Raw genomic sequence first — 19,399 nt, 5'->3', positions numbered from 1 at the left:
CCTTGGAACTTGTCCCGTTCTCACCTTAAGTCCAGAAGAACAGTCCCATAAGTCACTGTAATGTTCTTGAATACAGTATGGTTTTCCCCCCAGGATAACACTACCGCTCCCAAAAATTGCACTGTAAACTTTTTAACACTGTAAAAAAAAAAAAAGTAAAAACTCAAAGTACTTTCCTGATTCCTGTGATCTTGGTATCTAAATTCATGTAAAAGTGTGATTTTAATAAATTTGTTTTAGATTTATTTATGGAGTGTCTCGCTACTGCCTTTGTGCATACAATAAATGCTTAGCACTACCATCTGATGTGCCTAATTGCTCGCCCACTCTAACCCTAAAGAGAGCATTTGGTGTGTCATTTGTGCCTCTGTAATTTCTTTGGGGTTTGCCTGGACTTAACACGGTGTACCTCTTTTTGGTCCATTATATAAAGAGCCCGCTTCCTACACTTACTTTGAAGAATAATGCAGTCGAGTGTCAGGAATATGTGTTACCGGTTCAGTCTGGCATAGAGGGGTTCTGTCCACGTTCGTTCCAGGGGCTTTGTCATGAGCAGCGTCCTAATGAACAATGAACAATGAAGAGTGGACAATACTATAAGTACATGCGTACCGACCGTGAACACGGTCTGTGAGCGGAGGTCTATACTATAGAACACGGTCTGTGAGTGGACTATGCTATACTGTAAATACATATGTACGGACAGTGAACACAGTCTGTGCGAGAATGACTGGTGCTTGTCAGTCTTCACTCCTTGTATTTGAATGTGACTGAATAACATTGTGCACTGGTAGTTTGAAATGTCATTCCTTTTTTCCCCATTTTAAAGTTCGTTAATTTGCTGGATTTTATAGTCTTGCATCCATTCGTCTGCTACACCTCTTCTGTATGTTCCCAGTTTGTTAGTTGTACTCAACCACCGTCTATTGTTGATGCAGTTGTACTCTTTAGTGCAATATCATGAAGATGAATCAGCTGTCATCATTACTTTCTGATGTCTAAACGTTTCATTTAATGTTTTTTGAATTGTTTCGAAAGGTTCTTTATTATTAGAGGTTCCTACAAGCGCATCCGCTGGTCTTTGTCATTGTTTCATTGGTGTTGAACATTCAGGTTACTTTATATGAGATGAGGCGCGTACTATGGCAGCTCCGAGACTTCTTATGTATGTTCCATCCACAGGAGAAGCAGACAAAAGAAGCTCTGACGCGGAAACAGCAGAAAGGCCGAAAGAAGAACCCAGACGAAGAGGCGAATGAGCCTGCAGAGCTGCTGAAGCGCCCGAGAGAGTACACCGTGAAATTCACCTTCCCCAACCCTCCGCCTCTGAGCCCTCCCATATTGGGACTGCATGGTACGAGTAAACCTTGGCTTCAGACATGCAGATACAGGCACTTACCGACATTCACACACAAACACACTTAACAAATCCACTGAATTCTCACCTTCGTGGCCTCATTCATACATGTGGTACACCACGTGTCCAAACGCACCTCGCGTGTACAATCGCACCTCGCGTGTCCAATCGCACCTCGCGTGTCCAATCGCACCCCGCGTGTCCAAACGCACCTCGCGTGTACAATCGCACCTCGCGTGTCCAATCGCACCTCGCGTGTCCAATCGCACCTCGCGTGTCCAATCGCACCTCGCGTGTCCAATCGCACCTCGCGTGTCCAATCGCACCTCGCGTGTCCAATCGCACCTCGCGTGTCCAATCGCACCTCGCGTGTCCAATCGCACCTCGCATGTCCAATCGCACCTCGCGTGTCCAATCGCACCTCGCGTGTCCAATCGCACCCCGCGTGTCCAAACGCACCTCGCGTGTACAATCGCACCTCGCGTGTCCAATCGCACCTCGCGTGTCCAATCGCACCTCGCGTGTCCAATCGCACCTCGCGTGTCCAATCGCACCTCGCGTGTCCAATCGCACCTCGCGTGTCCAATCGCACCTCGCGTGTCCAATCGCACCTCGCGTGTCCAATCGCACCTCGCGTGTCCAATCGCACCTCGCGTGTCCAATCGCACCTCGCGTGTCCAATCGCACCTCGCGTGTCCAATCGCACCTCGCGTGTCCAATCGCACCTCGCGTGTCCAATCGCACCTCGCGTGTCCAATCGCACCTCACGTGTCCAAACGCACCTCGCGTGTACAAACGCACCTCACGTGTACAAACGCACCTCGCGTGTACGGTGACCACCTCGCTCCAGGTAATTACAACACGGTCTCCAGCCCCAAATGTTTCACCTGCCAATGATTGGTTTCAGGTGTTAGTCTCATTGGTTCAGTGGAGTACAAACAAGACTAAAATACCCAGAATGCGTTAAACTATCGCACAAATCCATAATGACCTTGAGAGAGGCGTACACCCGTCATCCATGTACTTTCACAGCCCACAAATATGCATCCCTTCTTCCATGTACACAGTCGCAGCCCAAACAGATCCAACTTTGAATCCTTCCATCCTGGGCCTTGTGGTACGAGTATGATTTGGCTCCAGACACGCACCCTAGCCCCCTCCCCCCCCCCTCCCTCCCTTTAATATTTTCACTGAACTTTCACATTTCGGCCCGATTTAGAATTAATCCCACACGCAGTCCCTGTGTAATAAATGCACTGTGTCAAGGATTCATTTTGATTATCCCTTCCAGGCTGTCCAAGGTGTTATCGGTAAAATCACAAACATTCATGTTTGCTTCATTATTCCTTTCTTTTCCTCCACCTAAAACAAAAAAATGCTAACTACCCGCTTCTTTTCTGCCCTCAAAAATGTGTTCTTCCACCCTCCTCCAGCTCATGTACTGTTTTGAAATCTATTCAAAAGGTGAAGAATCTGCTGATAGAAGTGTCCCCGAGAAGAAAAGATTTCTTTCCTTTTGTAATTCTGTTGGATACTCTATTCGGTCTCCAGATGCCCCACTGATCCCACCCGCCTCCCCATCTTGAAGGATGGTCATTAACCTTGGTAGTCCGGTTCCATATGGTCTTGCTGCACTGCACGCCTTTATTTGTCTTTCTCGTCCTCCTTCCTCGTTGACGTAGAAACAATGGTTGGAGAAACTGATAGCAGGATGTGGGTTCAGTAACATCACAGGGGCACTGTTTCCAGCTCTGATGTGGGGCCAGCGCCCCTTCCCTATATCGAAGACACTTGGGGAAAAGGTTCCGGAGCCAGTTAAGTGACTAGGACATTTAAAAGGGGAATAATTCGAGCTTTAGGTAGAGTATCACCCGAAACTAGCTTTACTAAAGGTAATTTACTATTTCTGTTTTCCCTCCCCAATGAACATCCGACGCACAGATCTTGTACTGAGGTTATGAACTTACTCTTGCCTTGTTTTGCCCTGAAGATGTAATATTTCTCCTCAGTTATGATTGTCTGCATTTTTTGAAAAACCTCTTTTCCTCTTTGACAGGTGTTGACTTTGCCTACGAGAGTCAGAAGTTACTTTTCAAGAATTTGGAATTCGGTATAGACATGGAGTCTAGAAGTGAGTACCTTTCTCTGTCTGTTTGAAGTGAAGGTATGTGAAGGCAGAAACATCCTCTGTGGTATAGTGGAAGAGCCTTGAGAGAGTATGATCCTATGTGGTTGAGTTACCCATTAGGGGCCCTCCTGAAGATTTACCAGGCAAAATGTATCTTAAAGGTTAGATACTGGAGCGAGATATGGGGTCACACCGAGCTTGGGGCCCTGCAGAGCACTGAACTCATTCTTGCGAAGAGTTCTCTCTGTCCTGCAAGGTATGCCATCGTATGCTGTCCTTGAGGAGTTGGGGATGTCTTTTCTTGCTGGTGATTTGGACTTCCTCCGTTTGACTCAAGATTGGGTCTAAGCAACAGAATACACTTAGTAAAGATGTGATATGGGATTGTCTTTCTCTTGATCATGCCTTGCATATTCGCTGGCTCCAGTACATAGGAGTTGGCCTCGCCAGGCTATGAAGAGCAGATCTTTACACGAACCCTGAGGGAATTCAAAAAAGGGACCGTGTTTGGGCCAAGGAGGTTTATTTACGAACACATCATTGTGATAGAGAGGGTAAAGAGCTGTGTAAACCTAGTACGCGAAAGTATGCCGTGCTGAAAACTGTGCCCTCTACTGAGCCTTACCTTTTAGGGCTTAAAAGTATTCACGACTGTTTCTTACTGACAAGGTTTCGGCTCGACCTCTTTCACTACCCAATGTTCCTATAGAGCCCAGTGCCTCATGCCCTGTGGCTGTAACGGAGAGTCTCCTCAGGACATGTTGCACTTTTTAATGTTTTGTACTTTTTATATTGTACCCGGAAAGTTATTTATTATTCCAATTGTTTTTTACAAAAATGGGTTTTAGGAGGGTGAGACCAGCTTTTATCTTTTTACAACTTCTCACTAGCGATACCCTTTTGTACACTCTTAATTGTTTAGGGTCACCATTAGACTTCGGACAAGCAAGGCCACCTCCCCAAACCTCTCGCTCCTCTGCCCCTAGTACCTTCTCTTTTCAAGTCACAAGTCTTCAGCAGTTCGAGCTGTGAGGTGTCGCAGCCCAGTTTTAGCTGCTGGTCCTTCTTTTGATTCTGACTGACTCAATCAATCAAGGATTTATGAAGTGCGGCAAATCACCCACAATACTCTCGTTGCTGGCTTCTGTGGTGTTGATTCCGGCCTGAAGATAGAGCAGAGCCACCTACTAGCGTGGTAAAGCTATGGAAAAGATTACAGATCCAGTCCGGCACCACGAGATATTCAACAGGTGAGGAACCTGTAAGTAGAAATATTCAGTTCGAGGCATGTGGGCTGCTAAATTCATATCTTAGCATTAGATCGCCGCCTAGTGTTGGGCTCGGATGATTGCACATTGTTGTCCTGGAAGAGTCTTCGAAGTATCCTGAGATAGGTGGCTCCTCCCCTGGACTACAGTGCGCATGGGCATCGGCTCCATCCCCAGATTGTTTTTTTCCGCCATTGGGTTCGGATGTGGTTTCGACGTCTTACTGTCGGAACCAAGTAAAACTATCTTTTACCGGCCAAAAGGCCTCGATTTTCTTGCGTCGGTATTGTCTGCGCTCGGTCTCGAGTCTTCCGTCTCTTGAAGCCGGAATAAGCGGAGTTTTCTTCGCTTTCTAAACTTTGAGGCCTTCTCATCGCGACACGACAGCAAGCCTTTACGGACATGGAGCGGAGCCCGTTCAAGTACTGCCCGCTCTGTGGGTCTAAGTACCCACACATCGATCTACACCCTGTGTGTAACAAGTGCCTTTCACCGGACCACGACGACGGCAAGTGCAAGGCCTGTGCACAGTTCCGCTCCAAGAAAACTCTCAAGCTTCGGCGCGCGGTGCGCTTGGAAGCTAGGCAAGCGGCCCCGGATCCGGAGAACATCTTCGGCGACCCGGAAGAAGAGGTCCAGGGTCACCTTCTACAAATCTCCCCCTCACGGTCGGAGGTCGAGGCGGATCCGGGAGACGACGACGGAGTCGCGGGTCAGGTCCTCGAATACGTCGAAGAGGTAGGAGACGACGATGAAATTTATGGGGCCGCGGCGGACAGCTCTGCGGACGAGCTCTGCCCCGAAAGTTTCGAGGACGACCGGGACACGGGATCGCCTGTCGGCCTTACCCTGGACCCGTTGCCGCAAGCCACAGCCCCGCCTTCGGGCCCGGCTTCGGACTCACTTGCTGGGCACGTTGTTTCGAAACCGAAACTGAAACCGTCGGGGTCGTCAACACCTAAAATGGCCGACCCGAAATCGAAACTGAAACCAAAGGACTCGAGTGTTCCTAAAATGGCTGCCGTGCCTGTGAAGAAGTCGGTGCCCGTCACCCCGTCGGCTCCGTCGACCTCCGGTCCGCAGAAGCCGAGGAAGTCGGTCGATTCCGATGCTCCGAAATCGAAGCCGACGCCCGAGGAAAGGGCCCCCAAGAAAGATGGTCGGCTCGGATCAACGGCTCCGGCGCCGTCCAAGCCCGCCAAGGTCGGCTCCAAAGAGGCTACGCCCAAGAAGTCGGCGCCCCGGCCTCAAGATTCGGAGGACCCGAAGAAGGTTTCCGCGCCCAAACCGCACAAGGCCCGCGAGGACGTCGGATCCGAGGGACCGCTCAAAGCATCCTTGTCGGCGACGAAACCCGCTGGCAGTGTACCGTCCCCCATTGCGGAGTCACTGCAGAGAATCAGGGAAAAGGCCCTTGCTCCATCGGCTCCGATGCCATCACCGCAGCCGCAAAAGGACGCTCCGGCTAAGCCTTCGGGGAAACTCCTTTTTCTCTTGCCACCTAAGGAGGCGCCGAAAGCGTTTTCGACGAAATCGGCTCCGAAGCAGGTTTCCTCACTGCCAGACCCTCTTCCACGTCGTGTACTCGACTCGGTGGACGATTCAGAGCATTTCATCGATGCTGCCACCGGCAAGCTGACCCTCTATAAACGGAAGATCACTTCGGAGCCGGTGGACCCCTACGTCATCCCGTTGAAGAAGAAGAGGGTGCCCCTTGACTTAGGCCTCACGGAGCCGATTCAGCCTCCTCCTAGACGGAGCCCTACTCCCTCCCCAGAACACTCTGTGGGTGAGGAAGATGATGAGGATGAACAGTACAATTTCCCCATCGATGACCCTGATGTACAACCAGATTCATACGACGACTCTGGTGACCAAAACACCCAGGGTGCGGGCCAAGACCCGCAAACCTTTAATGCACGTGCATCCCCGACTGAGGACTCAGCAGGATTTCATGCACTAATTGAACGGGCGGCGGCCAATCATGATGTGGACATGCATGCCGACCCGGTTGAGGAAGACTTCCTTTTTGACACCTTTGCCATATCTGAGAGGACAGTAAAGACACTTCCTATGCTGAAAGGTGTTCTCAAACATGCTGGAGACATTTTTAAGGAGCCTACGAGGGCTAGAGTGGTCAACCCTCGCATTGAAAAGAAGTACAGGCCTGCTCCTGCGGACCCCGTCTACATCCGGGGACAGTTGCCACTGGACTCTCTTGTGGTTGCCAATGCCAGGAAACGTGCCAACTCCCAGACAACGGGTGAAGCTCCTCCCCCGGACAAGGAGTCCAAAGTGCTTGAGGCAGGAGGCAAAAGAGTGGCTGCACAGGCGGCAAACTTTTGGCGCATCGCAAATACACAGGCGCTCCTGGCGCGTTATGATAGGGCGCACTACGACACCCTAGAACAGGTTATACAACACCTGCCCCCACAGTTCCAAGAAGGCACCAAGATGCTTATTGAGGAAGGAAAGCTAATATCAAACGCAGCCATCAAGTGTGCACTTGACGCTGCGGACACAGCTGCTAGGGCTATTAACACTAGCGTTATGCTGAGAAGACAAGCCTGGCTCCGCATCTCAGGGTTCAAGCAGGATATTCAGACGACAATTCTGAATCAGCCAGTCAATCCTGATAGTCTGTTTGGTCCGGATGTTGACACCACCTTAGAGAAGATAAAGAAGGACACGGAAACTGCTAAATCTATGGGGGCCCTGCAGTCCCAACAGTTTCGTGGCGGCAATTTTCGTCGCTCAGGTGCACGTGGAGTCACCAGAGGACAGATGGGTCAACAATCCCAGTTCTCCAAAGGTGGGGCGCAAGCCTCGTTCACTAAGCAGAACAAGGGAGGTTATAGGAACAACAGCAACAGAGGTCGCGGCAGAGGAAACAACAGCTCCCGCACCTCTACTCCAAGCAAACAGTGACTCTCTGTCACTGCCCCCCGACCACCTAACACCTGTCGGGGGGAGACTGCAGCAGTTCCTGCCCGTCTGGAGAAACATCACCACAGACAGGTGGGTGCGACAATTAGTTCAGTATGGTTATTGCCTAGAGTTGAAATCCACTCCACCCAACATCCCACCAAGGCAAAGGCCTATGTCCGCAGAGCACTTGCACTTATTGCAGCAGGAAGTAGTGGCGATGCTGCAAAAAGGCGCAATCGAGCTCGTGCCGGTGGGGGAGGAAGGCACAGGGGTATATTCCCTGTACTTCCTTATTCCAAAGAAGGACGGTTCTCTCAGGCCCATTCTCGATCTACGTCCCCTCAACCTGTACATACTATCGGAACATTTCCACATGCTTACACTGCAGCAGATTCTTCCCTTGCTAAACCAGGGAGACTTCTTAGCAACCTTAGATCTCAAGGATGCTTATTTCCATATTCCACTACACCCGTCACACCGGAAATATCTCAGGTTCACTATTCAAGGCAGGCACTACCAGTTCAAAGTCCTACCCTTCGGAGTCACAACAGCCCCGAGGGTGTTCACCAAGTGTCTAGCGACAGTGGCGGCGCACCTCAGGAGGCAGAATATCCATGTCTACCCCTACCTAGACGACTGGCTCGTACAAGCCAAGTCGGAGCAACAGTGCGCCGCAGACATGTCGACTACAATTCGCCTGCTTCACGATCTGGGTTTCTCCCTGAACTACCCGAAATCGCATCTTCAGCCGGCACATGTCCGGCAGTTCCTGGGTGCTACGATCAACACCCTGACAGCCATGGCTCAGCCAAACCAAGTCAGAATCGACAGCATTCAGTCGCTGATCCAACGATTCAGACCACGACACTCCCTGCCAGCGAGAGTGTTCATGCAGTTGATAGGCATGATGGCCTCCTGCATCTTCATAGTCCCTCACGCACGGTTGCATATGCGCCCGCTCCAGGAGTGCTTAGCGAATCAGTGGACACAGGCTCGTGGGCAATTGACAGACCTAGTGTTGGTTACCAGTCGGGCATACGACTCTCTGCATTGGTGGACTCCACACAACCTTTGCAAGGGCCGACTGTTCCAAGAGCCTGTGCCGCAGATTATCCTGACAACGGACGCGTCTCTCCAGGGATGGGGAGCTCATGTGCTCACTTACACAGTGCAGGGACTATGGACGACGCAGCAACAGAAGATGCACATCAACTATCTGGAACTGATGGCAATCTTCATGGCGCTCAAGTCCTTCATTGTACATCTGAGCAACAAGGTCGTGCTAGTCCGGACGGACAACATGACCGCGATGTACTACATTCAAAAGCAGGGAGGCACCCACTCGCCACAGCTGTCTCATCTGGCTCAGAGCATGTGGAAGTGGGCCATTCAGAGGAACATCTTCCTCATGGCAGAACACCTCCCGGGCAAGGACAATCAGATGGCGGATCTGCTCAGCAGATACAGCCATCAGATGCACGAGTGGGAGATACACCCTTCTGTTCTCCACCCGTTCTTCCAACAGTGGGGTCATCCGGAGATAGACCTGTTCGCAACAAAGGAGAACGCAAAATGCCGACTCTTTGCCGCCAGGTTCCCTCACCCACAGTCGCAGGGGAATGCGATATGGATGAACTGGTCAGGCAAATTTGCATACGCTTTTCCGCCAGCCCCTCTAATACCGCTGGTCGCAAGAAAGCTAAGGCAGCACTCCATGACACTCGTCCTGGTTGCTCCAACGTGGGCGCGCCAGGCTTGGTACACCACGTTCCTCGAACTCTCGGTGGTGCCGCATCAAAGACTGCGCCTCACACCCAGTCTTTTGACGCAGAACCATGGAGACATTCAGCATCCAGATCCACGACAGCTCAACCTGGCGATCTGGCTCCTGAAGTCCTAGAGTTTGGATACCTTAACCTACCTCCAGAATGCATGAGTATCATCAAGGAGGCGAGGAAACCTACTACTAGAGCATGCTATGCTGCTAAGTGGAAGCGTTTTGTCATCTACTGTACGTCCAATGACATCAACCCGCTAGATGCATCTATTCCCAACATCATCTGTTATCTGTTACATCTCTACAAGTGCAATCTGGCGTACACTTCCATTAGGATACATCTCTCAGCCATAGCGGCTTATCTTCAGAACAGGCAGCACCTCTCTGTCTTCAGGGTGCCCGCCATTAAAGCCTTCCTTGAAGGTCTGAAGAGAGTCATTCCCCCAAGAACTCCACCAGCTCCGGTGTGGAACCTCAACGTCGTTCTCACCAGACTGATGGGGCCACCATTTGAGCCACTGCACTCGTGTGAGCTCCAATTCCTTACGTGGAAAGTGGCCTTTCTGATAGCTATTACGTCTCTGAGGCGTGTCAGTGAGCTGCAAGCGCTCACCATACAAGAGCCGTTCATTCAAATTCACCCAAATAGGGTGGTGCTACGCACTAACCCTAAATTCCTTCCTAAGGTGGTGTCACAGTTTCATCTTAATCAAACTATTGACTTGCCAGCATTCTTTCAAAACCCGCAAACGGTGGCGGAAAGAATGCTCCATACCTTAGATGTACGGAGGGCGTTGATGTACTACATAGACAGAACACAACCCTTTAGAAAGACGAAACAACTCTTTGTTGCCTTCGCACCACAACACAAAGGCAACCCAATTTCCAAAGCTGGGATAGCCAGGTGGATTGTTAAGTGCATCCAGATATGTTATCAAAAAGCCAAGCGCACTTTAACAATACCCCCCAGAGCGCACTCCACACGCAAACTGGGGGCATCCATGGCTTTCCTAGGGAACATTCCTTTAGAGGATATTTGCAGAGCAGCCACGTGGGTCACACCACATACCTTCACAAAACACTACTGTGTTGATGTGCATTCCAAGCAGCAAGCAGCTGTAGGACAGGCTGTTCTAAAGACACTTTTTCAGGTTTCTGCAGCTGGCACGGGCAACCGCCGCTGATGGAGGGACTGCTATGTATTCTATGCTAAGATATGAATTTAGCAGCCCACATGCCTCGAACTGAATATGCTACTTACCAGTATGCATCTGTTCTTGGCATGTAGGGCTGCTAGCATTCATATCGCCCGCCCTCCTCCCCGGTGCCTGTCGCAGCTGCAGATATACTATTGTATTTATTCATTAGCATGGACATCCTTTACACTTTCACTCCATCTCCTGCCACAATGGCGAAAAACAATCTGGGGATGGAGCCGATGCCCATGCGCACTGTAGTCCAGGGGAGGAGCCACCTATCTCAGGATACTTCGAAGACTCTTCCAGGACAACAATGTGCAATCATCCGAGCCCAACACTAGGCGGCGATCTAATGCTAAGATATGAATGCTAGCAGCCCTACATGCCAAGAACAGATGCATACTGGTAAGTAGCATATTCATCACACATTCCATAAACAAGTGCATGTTGACAATAAAACTTTGTTAACCGAGCCAGGTGTATATGCGGGGCAGAGCAGCACCGACGGTCGGGAACGGACAGGTTAGATGCCATATGCAACATACCGCGCTAGAGAGACTCATCCTCCAGCCCCCGGAAAACTTCTTTGTTGGGCGATTCTGCATTTCTGAGTTGAACCCCAAACCGGCCCAGATACAGCAGGCTGACGCTTCAGCAGAGGCAGCGCCCGTTGCTCGTAGCGCCTCATAGACCTTCTCCAGCTGTCTGCCATTCCGATGTCTTACTGCAGTCTACATCTGCCGACCAATTGCAAACATAGCCATCACTGCAACCAACGTATTCTTCCGTTTGTGACATAGTCGGCCTTTTGACGTTTCCAGCAAATGGTAGCCTCTCTTTAAGTTCCTTTCTCCTTAGATGCTTGGGCTGCGAAGTCTGGTCACTTCCCTCACGGCTGAGTTGCCTTTCTATATAAATCCCTGATTGATTAATTGATAGATTTAACCTCTGGAGTATCACCGGGCCCATTGTCAGACATAGTGGAGAGCTGCGGGTTGACCCTTTCTTTCTACGCTGATGACACCGACATTATCATCTTTCATCTGTACAGGATCATGGACCATCTGATCTTAACCTGGGCTTGAGTCGAGTAGCGACTTGGATGAGTGATAACTCTCTCATGCTCACCAGCGATACGACCGAGGTCATGGTCCTGGGTAGGAACCCCCAACTTTGGGGCCCCCATCATTGGCCGGACGCCCTAGGATCTCTTTCTGTTCTGTGCCCCAAGGTTAGAACTTGAGCTTTCTTTTGAGCGAGAATCTCTCCATGAAGACTGAGGTGTCTAAGGTCCCCTCCACCTGCTTGGAGGTGCTCAAATGGATGAAGGTGATTGTGTACGATCTCCCAATCTGCCCAAAGGACTGTGATCCAATCTCTGATCTTATCCACAGACAACGGCAACATCTTGTATTTGGGAATAGATCAGGCGTCTATTCGACGCCTACAAATGGTTTAAAACTCAGGAGCTTGACTGCTGTTCCGGCTTCTGAATCATGATTCAGTTTCACATCTTTTTTTAAGCTTCATTGGCTTACTGTCACGAAACGTACTCAATTTAAGGTTCTGTGCTCCATGTTGAAGGATAAAGCCAGGATAGGCCCACAGTATATTCAGGACCCAGTGAACCTCTGACCCCCTGCACGCAGTCGTAGATCTGCGAACCTGGCTTTATTCACTGTGCCTGGGTTCCAAGTGGCCCGGATGGGAGGGCGTTCATTTGCAGCACTAGGTGCAAAACTGTGGAGCTCCCTTCCCGAGTCACTAAAACTGGACTTCCCTTTTGTCTTTCCGCAAATGTTTGAAGACTTTGTTGTACTTAGTGGGTATTCTGGCTACGATTTGTCTAGCGCTGGCAAACCCCACTAGATCGGTCTGTATTAGGCTGGTCTCTCTTCCTATGCTTAGTGCCGGGAAGCCCTTTTTGGTAAGCTGTGCACTTTATAAGACTAGAAATACTAATTTCTGATGGATACATCTGCCTGTGGATTCCTCACCCGCCAGGAATCCACAGGCGGATACTGTATCCACCGGAAAAAGCGTTAACGAGGGTAAGTACCTTGTCCATCACGACCCAGCCTCTTGACCCCTGATCTAGGATTTGGATCATTGAGCATCTCTCTAGCTGTAGAAAGATCTACAAGCAGCCAGAACAGTTCCCACAGTTAAGACTTCTTCCTTAAAGTGGAAGAGATTTAGCTTTTGGGCTTCGGCAAACACCAATCCCCTCTTCAGGTGTCTGCATGACAAGTGGTCTTCCTAGTTTTAACTGAGATGCGCAGTGCACACCGTGCTGTCTCATTCAGCCCCATCTGCACCGTTCATGCTCCACCACAGTGGTGAGGGAGTTCTTGCGAGGTCTCTTTCGTACGGATCTACTCCGGCCTGGGAGCTAAATTCAGCAAAAGGTCAACTGATCAGGGCACCATAAAAAAGCATACAGAAAGCACCCCTTCAGATACTGTCGTGAATGAGTGCTCTTGTATCAGCCATAACTTCAGCAGTGAGTGTCCGAGAGATTCAACCCTTCTCAGTGAAACCACCTACATAAAGTTTGAATGAAATACAATGTTCAAAGTTCAAAAAACAACTTTATTTAGATTCATAACGAATCATAAAAAGCACATAGACACAAAATGCATAATTACGGGATGCAGTTACTAAAAATAGATGTCACAGTTTAAGATAGAACAATTAAAATATTTACAAATTAAAAAAAAAAAAAAAAATACAGCAATTTTCCAATAGTTCCATAAGGTGTCGCCAATACTGTTATATTATCAATTTCCAGAACGTGTTTTGAGGCGAAAGGCAGCTACCAAAAAGTTTGCGACACTGAACATTGTTACCGGTGAATCTAACTTAAAAAAAAAAATAGAGCAGGCTTAGCTTGGACAAACCCCTTGTCTTTAAGCAATGGAACAATGTACTTTTTCCTAGGCAGGGCATATGTACTGCAAAAGAACATAAAATGAATAGTGTCCTGCAGAGAAGAACTATCACATTTGCAGACCGCTAAGTCCTCGGGCTTAGCCCACACCTTAGAGTCATTCAGCAGGAAGTGGAGCTGGTTAAGTCTTAGTTTGGTTAATAACCAGCGATGTAACGGAATTGACACTACCGTTAAATAGGGTTCAATGGCCAGTGTGGTTTTAGAAGTATAATGATCCCTCACAGTGGGTTTCACAAGCTCACAACTCTCCCGCTCCATTTCTCTCATTTTGATAAAAGTCGCTTTGAACCATTCCAGGTCTTCTTTAACAATGCAGTCCGGTTTGTAGAAGAGATCTGGGCGGCCCAGAGAAGTTAGAATTTTTTTAATGTATGCAAGCCACGGGATGTTTTTCATATTGTCCAAGAGTAAGCAGTCCCTCATAATTGTGTGGTTCAGGGTTAAGTTAGAGTTCAGCCACATTTTTAACCACATCAGAATTGGGGACTGTTTGATGATGTCACTTATATACCCCTGGCCTAATTCCATATGAACGGAAAAAGTAGCTGTAGATTGAGGCAGGCCTAAGAGCATGCGCAAAAATTTGTTTTCTTCCACCTGTATTGCTTCTACATTGTTGGTATAACCCCAGATGGAAGCCCCGTACCTTGCTACTGAGATTGATTTCGCTCTGTAAAGTGCCAGCATTGCTTCTGTGGGTTTTCCTCCCAGACGTTTTGAAAAACCAACAATGGCGGCTGCTGATCTTTTCATGGCGTTGATTTTAACAGTTATTTGAGGTGCCCACGTGCCCTCGTCATCGTAAACTACCCCCAGATCGGTAAAAGTTCTGACGCTAGAAATTGGTGTATTGGCGCAAAAAAAGGTCTTCAAATCCTTGTTTTTTCTCCTACCCACAGCCATAACGTGAGACTTGTCTGTGTTAATTTTTAAATCAAGGGAGGTCATAAAGACATCAAAGGCTGCCAGTAGTCTTTGTAGCCCAAGGGGAGTGCGTGCCACGAGCACGGCGTCATCCGCGTAAAGGAGGACCGGGGTGGACAGTCCTCCAAAGCGCGGGACGTCTAGAGTTGCCGACTCCAGTGTGGATTCAAGGTGGTTAATATATAGTGTGAATAACATTGGGGCGAGGATGCACCCCTGTCGCACCCCTCTAGTGGACTTGAAGCCAGCTGTGCAGGCTCCTTCCTGTGTCATCCTGATTGAGGCTTCTAGGTCCCGGTGTGCCTCGGCCAGAAAGTGAACCAAAGAATGGTCCATCCCCAGGTTCAGGAGGATTTCCCACAGCCTAGACCTATTCAGGTGTTCAATACTTAGTCGCCTTGACTATTGTAACGCCCTGCTTCTTGAGTCTCCAGTCACGCTGATGGATCGACTTCAAAGAATTCAATCTGCCGCTGCCAAGCTGGCTCTTGGTTGGACGAGAAGGTCTTCGGCCACAGCAGCCCTGGCCGAGCTACATTGGCTACCCTTAAAGCAGCGTGTGGCATTCAAGTCCCTCTGCATTGTCTTTAAGGCTCTGCATGGACTCGGGCCCAGACCCCTGCAAGCTTTGTTTCTGTGGTACATTCCCACCAGAGACTTACGATCATCCTCAGCCTGTCTGGTAAAGGTGCCCAGATTCAACAAAGCTAGAACCGGGGGCAGATCCTTCAGGGTCGCAGCGGCTAAGTTATGGAACAGCTTGCCCATCGACATACGCCAGATCTCACAACTTCTTCCATTCAGGAAGCGCATCAAGACCTGGCTTTTCCCCTAAACTTCCACCCGCCTGCTAGTTACTCCGGTCTACCCTCAGCAGAGTATTCTCCAGCGCCAGGAAGCCTGCAAGGTATCAGCCGCGCTTTATAAATATTCAAAATAAATAAATATTCACTAGGTCGAAGGCTGTGGACAAATCCATGAACCCTAGGTAGATTGATCCACTGGATGCCACTGTATATTTACCTAGGATCAGATGTAAGTTGAGGCACTGGTCCTCCGTCCCTCTTCCCCTTCGGAACCCATATTGGGCGTTTGATAAGATGGTTCGAGGCATGTGGGCTGCTAAATTCATATCTTAGCATTAGATCGCCGCCTAGTGTTGGGTCCGGATGATCGCACATTGTTGTCCTGGAAGAGTCTTCGAAGTATCCTGAGATAGGTGGCTCCTCCCCTGGACTACAGTGCGCATGGGCATCGGCTCCATCCCCAGATTGTTTTTTTCCGCCATTGGGTTTGGATGCGGTCTCGACGTCTCTCTGTCGGAACCGAGAAAAACTAACTTTTTCAGGCCAAAAGGCCTTGTTTTCATAGCGTCGGTATTGTTTGCGTACGGTCTCGAGTTCTTCCGTCTCTTTGAGTCGGAATCAGCGGTGTATTTTCACTCTTCGGACATCGAGGCCTTCTCATCGCGACACGACCGCAACTTTCCAGCATGGAGCGGAGTCCGTTTAAGTACTGCCCGCTCTGTGGGTCCAAATACCCACATATAGACGTCCACCCGGTCTGTAACAAATGCCTTTCACCAGACCATAACGAGGACAACTGCATGGCCTGCGCAAGATTCAGGTCCAAGAAGACACTCAAGCTTCGGCGCGCGGTGCGCCTGGAGGCCAGGCAAGCGGCCCCGGATCCAGAAAACATCTTCGGCGACCAAGAAGAAGAGGACCAGAGCCGTCATCTTCAAATCTCCCCGCCCGAGACGGAGGTCGAGGCAGATCCGGAACACGACGATGGAGTCGGGGGTCAAGGCCTTGAATACGTCGAAGAGGTAGGGGACGACGAAGAGGTTTATGGGGCCGCGGAAGATAGCTCAGCGGACGAGCTATGCCCCGAAGGTTACGAAGATCAAGATCGGGTCACGGGATCGCCTGTCGGCCTTACCCTAGACCCCGTACCGCAAGCCACGGCCCGCCTTCCGGCCCGGCCACGTACAAACTTGCTGGGCAGGCGGTATCGAAACCGAAACCAACGGTATCGACTACACCTAAAATGGCCGACCCAAAATCGAAACCGAAACTTATGGAGCCGAGCACACCTAAGATGGCGGCCGTACCACAGAAAACGTCCAAAACCGCTGTTCCATCGACTCCGTCGACCTCCGGTCCTCAGAAGTCGAAGAAATCTGTCGATTCCACTGTGTCAAAATCGACGCCGGAGGAGGGATCCTCTAAAAAGGGTGGTCGGCACGGCTCAACGGCTGCGGCGCCGTCAAAGCCCGCAAAAGCCAGCGAAGCGGCTCCGGTTCCGACTGGGACTCCGTTAGTCGGTCGCGTGGTGGAGACGGAGCCGACAAAGTCACACGGATCGAAGGCTGGTACATCTGCGCATCGGTCCAAAGACTCTGGGTCGGCGGCTGCGGCATCATCGTCAAAGACTCAGAAGGGACACCAGGACGTCGGATCCGAGGGCAAGGTCAAGGCCTCCTCGTCGGCGCCAAAGCCCACTGCAAGTGACACGTCCCCCATCGCCTCTTCGCTGCAGAGGATCAGGGAGAAAGCCTTGGCTACGTCGGCTCCGATGCCATCGCCACAGAAGCCGATGGACATTCCGGTGAAGCCTGCAAGTAAGCTTCTCTTCCTTCTGCCGCCAAAAGAGGCGCCGAAGGCCTTTTCAACGAAATCGACGCCAAAAAAGTCGGATTCTTCCACGGGGGGGGGGCACTTTCAAGTCGGGTACTCGACTCAGAAGAGGATTCGGAGCGTTTTATCGACGCAGACACGGGCAAATTGACCCTTTACAAAAGGAGGATCACTTCACAGCCAGTGGACTCCTATGTCATCCCCCTCAAGAAGAAAAGGCTTCCTCAGGACGCTTCAGGCCTCATGGAACCCATCCAACCTCCTCCAAGAAGAAGCCCAACTCCTTCCCCAGAACAATCTGAGGGTGAAGGATATAATGAGGATGACCAGTACACTTTCCCCATCAATGAACCAGATGCACAGCCGGATTCATATGATGACGTTGGGGACCAAGGCACCCAGGATGTGGGGCAAGACCCACAGCCTGACCCACAGCCTTTCAGTGCACGTGCTTCCCCGACTGAAGATTCAGCAGGTTTTCATGCACTCCTGGAAAGGGCAGCTGCTAATCATGATGTAGACATGCATGCTGACCCAGTGGAAGAGGACTTTCTATTTGACACTTTTTCAGTTTCTGAAAGGACTGTAAAGACACTGCCTATGCTCAAGGGGGTCCTCAAACATGCTGCGGACATCTTCAAAGAACCTACCAGGGCGAGAGTGGTCAATCCACGTATTGAAAAAAAGTACAGACCAGCACCTGCGGACCCTGCATACATTCGGGGACAGTTGCCGCTGGACTCCCTGGTGGTCGAAAATGCCCGCAAAAGGGCCAACTCCCAAACAACGGGTGAAGCTCCTCCCCCGGATAAGGAGTCCAAAGTGCTAGAGGCAGGGGGCAAAAGAGTTGCTGCACAGGCTGCCAACTTTTGGCGTATTGCAAATACACAGGCACTCTTGGCACGTTATGATAGGGCGCATTACGACACCCTAGAGCGAGTTTTAGAACACCTGCCTTCGCAGTTTCAAGAGGGCACCAAACTGCTTATAGAACGGCCTCCTCATATCAGCAAATGAGGAGGCGTTAAACCGTTTGCAGGTGGTCCAAAATACTGCGGCCAGACTAGTTCTAAATGCTCCTGCAAGGACCCCGTCCAAACCTCTGCTAAGTCACCTCCATTGGTTACCTATACGACAACGTATTACATTTAAAATCTGCTGCTTATTGCACAAATGTCTTTATGGGCAAGGCCCCAGATATCTGGCACAAAAATTTCAGATATACAAACCTGAACGTTTATTACGTTCTAGTAACCAATGTCTATTGGAAATCCCCTCTGTAAAAAGAGTCAGACAAGGAGGACGTGCCCTATCATTTATAGGCCCAACCATGTGGAATAAACTTCCATCTGACCTAAGACACAATGACAACCACCTATGTTTTAGGAAGGCCTTAAAAACCTTTTTGTTTCAGGCAGCATAACCTTCCCTGTGGTATTCCGCAGAGACAATATATTTTAGAACTTTTGCGAGCAAAGCGCGGAGATACCTCATGGGTCGATTCTGGCGCGATACAAGCAATTAAAATAAAATAAATAAATAAGAGGGAAAACTGATCTCCAATGCGGCCATAAAGTGCGCACTTGATGCCGCAGACACAGCAGCTAGGGCCATTAACACTAGCGTCATGCTGAGGCGACAGGCGTGGCTCCGCATATCGGGGTTTAAGCCTGACATACAAACAACCATACTAAATCAGCCCGTCAATCCTGATAGACTGTTTGGTCCAGATGTTGACACCACCCTTGAAAAGATTAAAAAAGACACCGAAACTGCTAAGTCTATGGGGGCACTGCAGTCACAACAGTTTTGGGGCAATAATTTTCGTCGCTCAGGTGCACGTGGAGTCACCAGAGGACAGATGGGTCAACAGTCACAGTTCTCTAGAGGTGGAGCACAATCCTCGTACCCCAAACAGAACAAGGGGGGTTACCGAGGAAACAGCACCAGAGGACGCGGCAGAGGGAACAACAACTCCCGCTCCTCTACCCCAAGCAAACAGTGACTCTCTGTCGCTGCCCCCCGACCACTTAACACCTGTCGGGGGGAGACTGCAGCAGTTCCTGCCCGTCTGGAGAAACATCACCACAGACAGGTGGGTGCTACAACTTGTACAGTACGGTTATTGTCTAGAGTTAACATCCACTCCACCCAACATTCCACCAAGGCAACGGCCTATGTCCGCAGAGCACTTGCACTTATTGCAGCAAGAGGTAGTGGTGATGC

At 50.0% G+C, this 19,399-nt stretch overlaps 1 protein-coding gene across 1 annotated transcript in view; it reads left to right on the top strand.

Moving 5' to 3' along the window:
* Positions 1–19,399, top strand: part of ABCF1 (ATP binding cassette subfamily F member 1) — a 254,988-nt gene that overhangs the window by 181,892 nt on the left and 53,697 nt on the right. The window contains exons 22-23 of the mRNA XM_078641704.1: positions 1,183–1,354; positions 3,414–3,488. Of these exons, the coding sequence (XP_078497830.1) occupies positions 1,183–1,354; positions 3,414–3,488 (247 nt within the window). The remainder of the gene's footprint in view (positions 1–1,182; positions 1,355–3,413; positions 3,489–19,399) is intronic.

The sequence above is a fragment of the Lissotriton helveticus genome, chromosome 5_1 (genome assembly GCF_964261635.1).
Source record: "Lissotriton helveticus chromosome 5_1, aLisHel1.1, whole genome shotgun sequence".
Taxonomy (NCBI): Eukaryota; Metazoa; Chordata; class Amphibia; order Caudata; family Salamandridae; genus Lissotriton; species Lissotriton helveticus.
The sequence above is the reverse complement of the archived record's forward strand: the minus strand, read 5'-3'. Positions and strand labels throughout refer to the sequence as shown.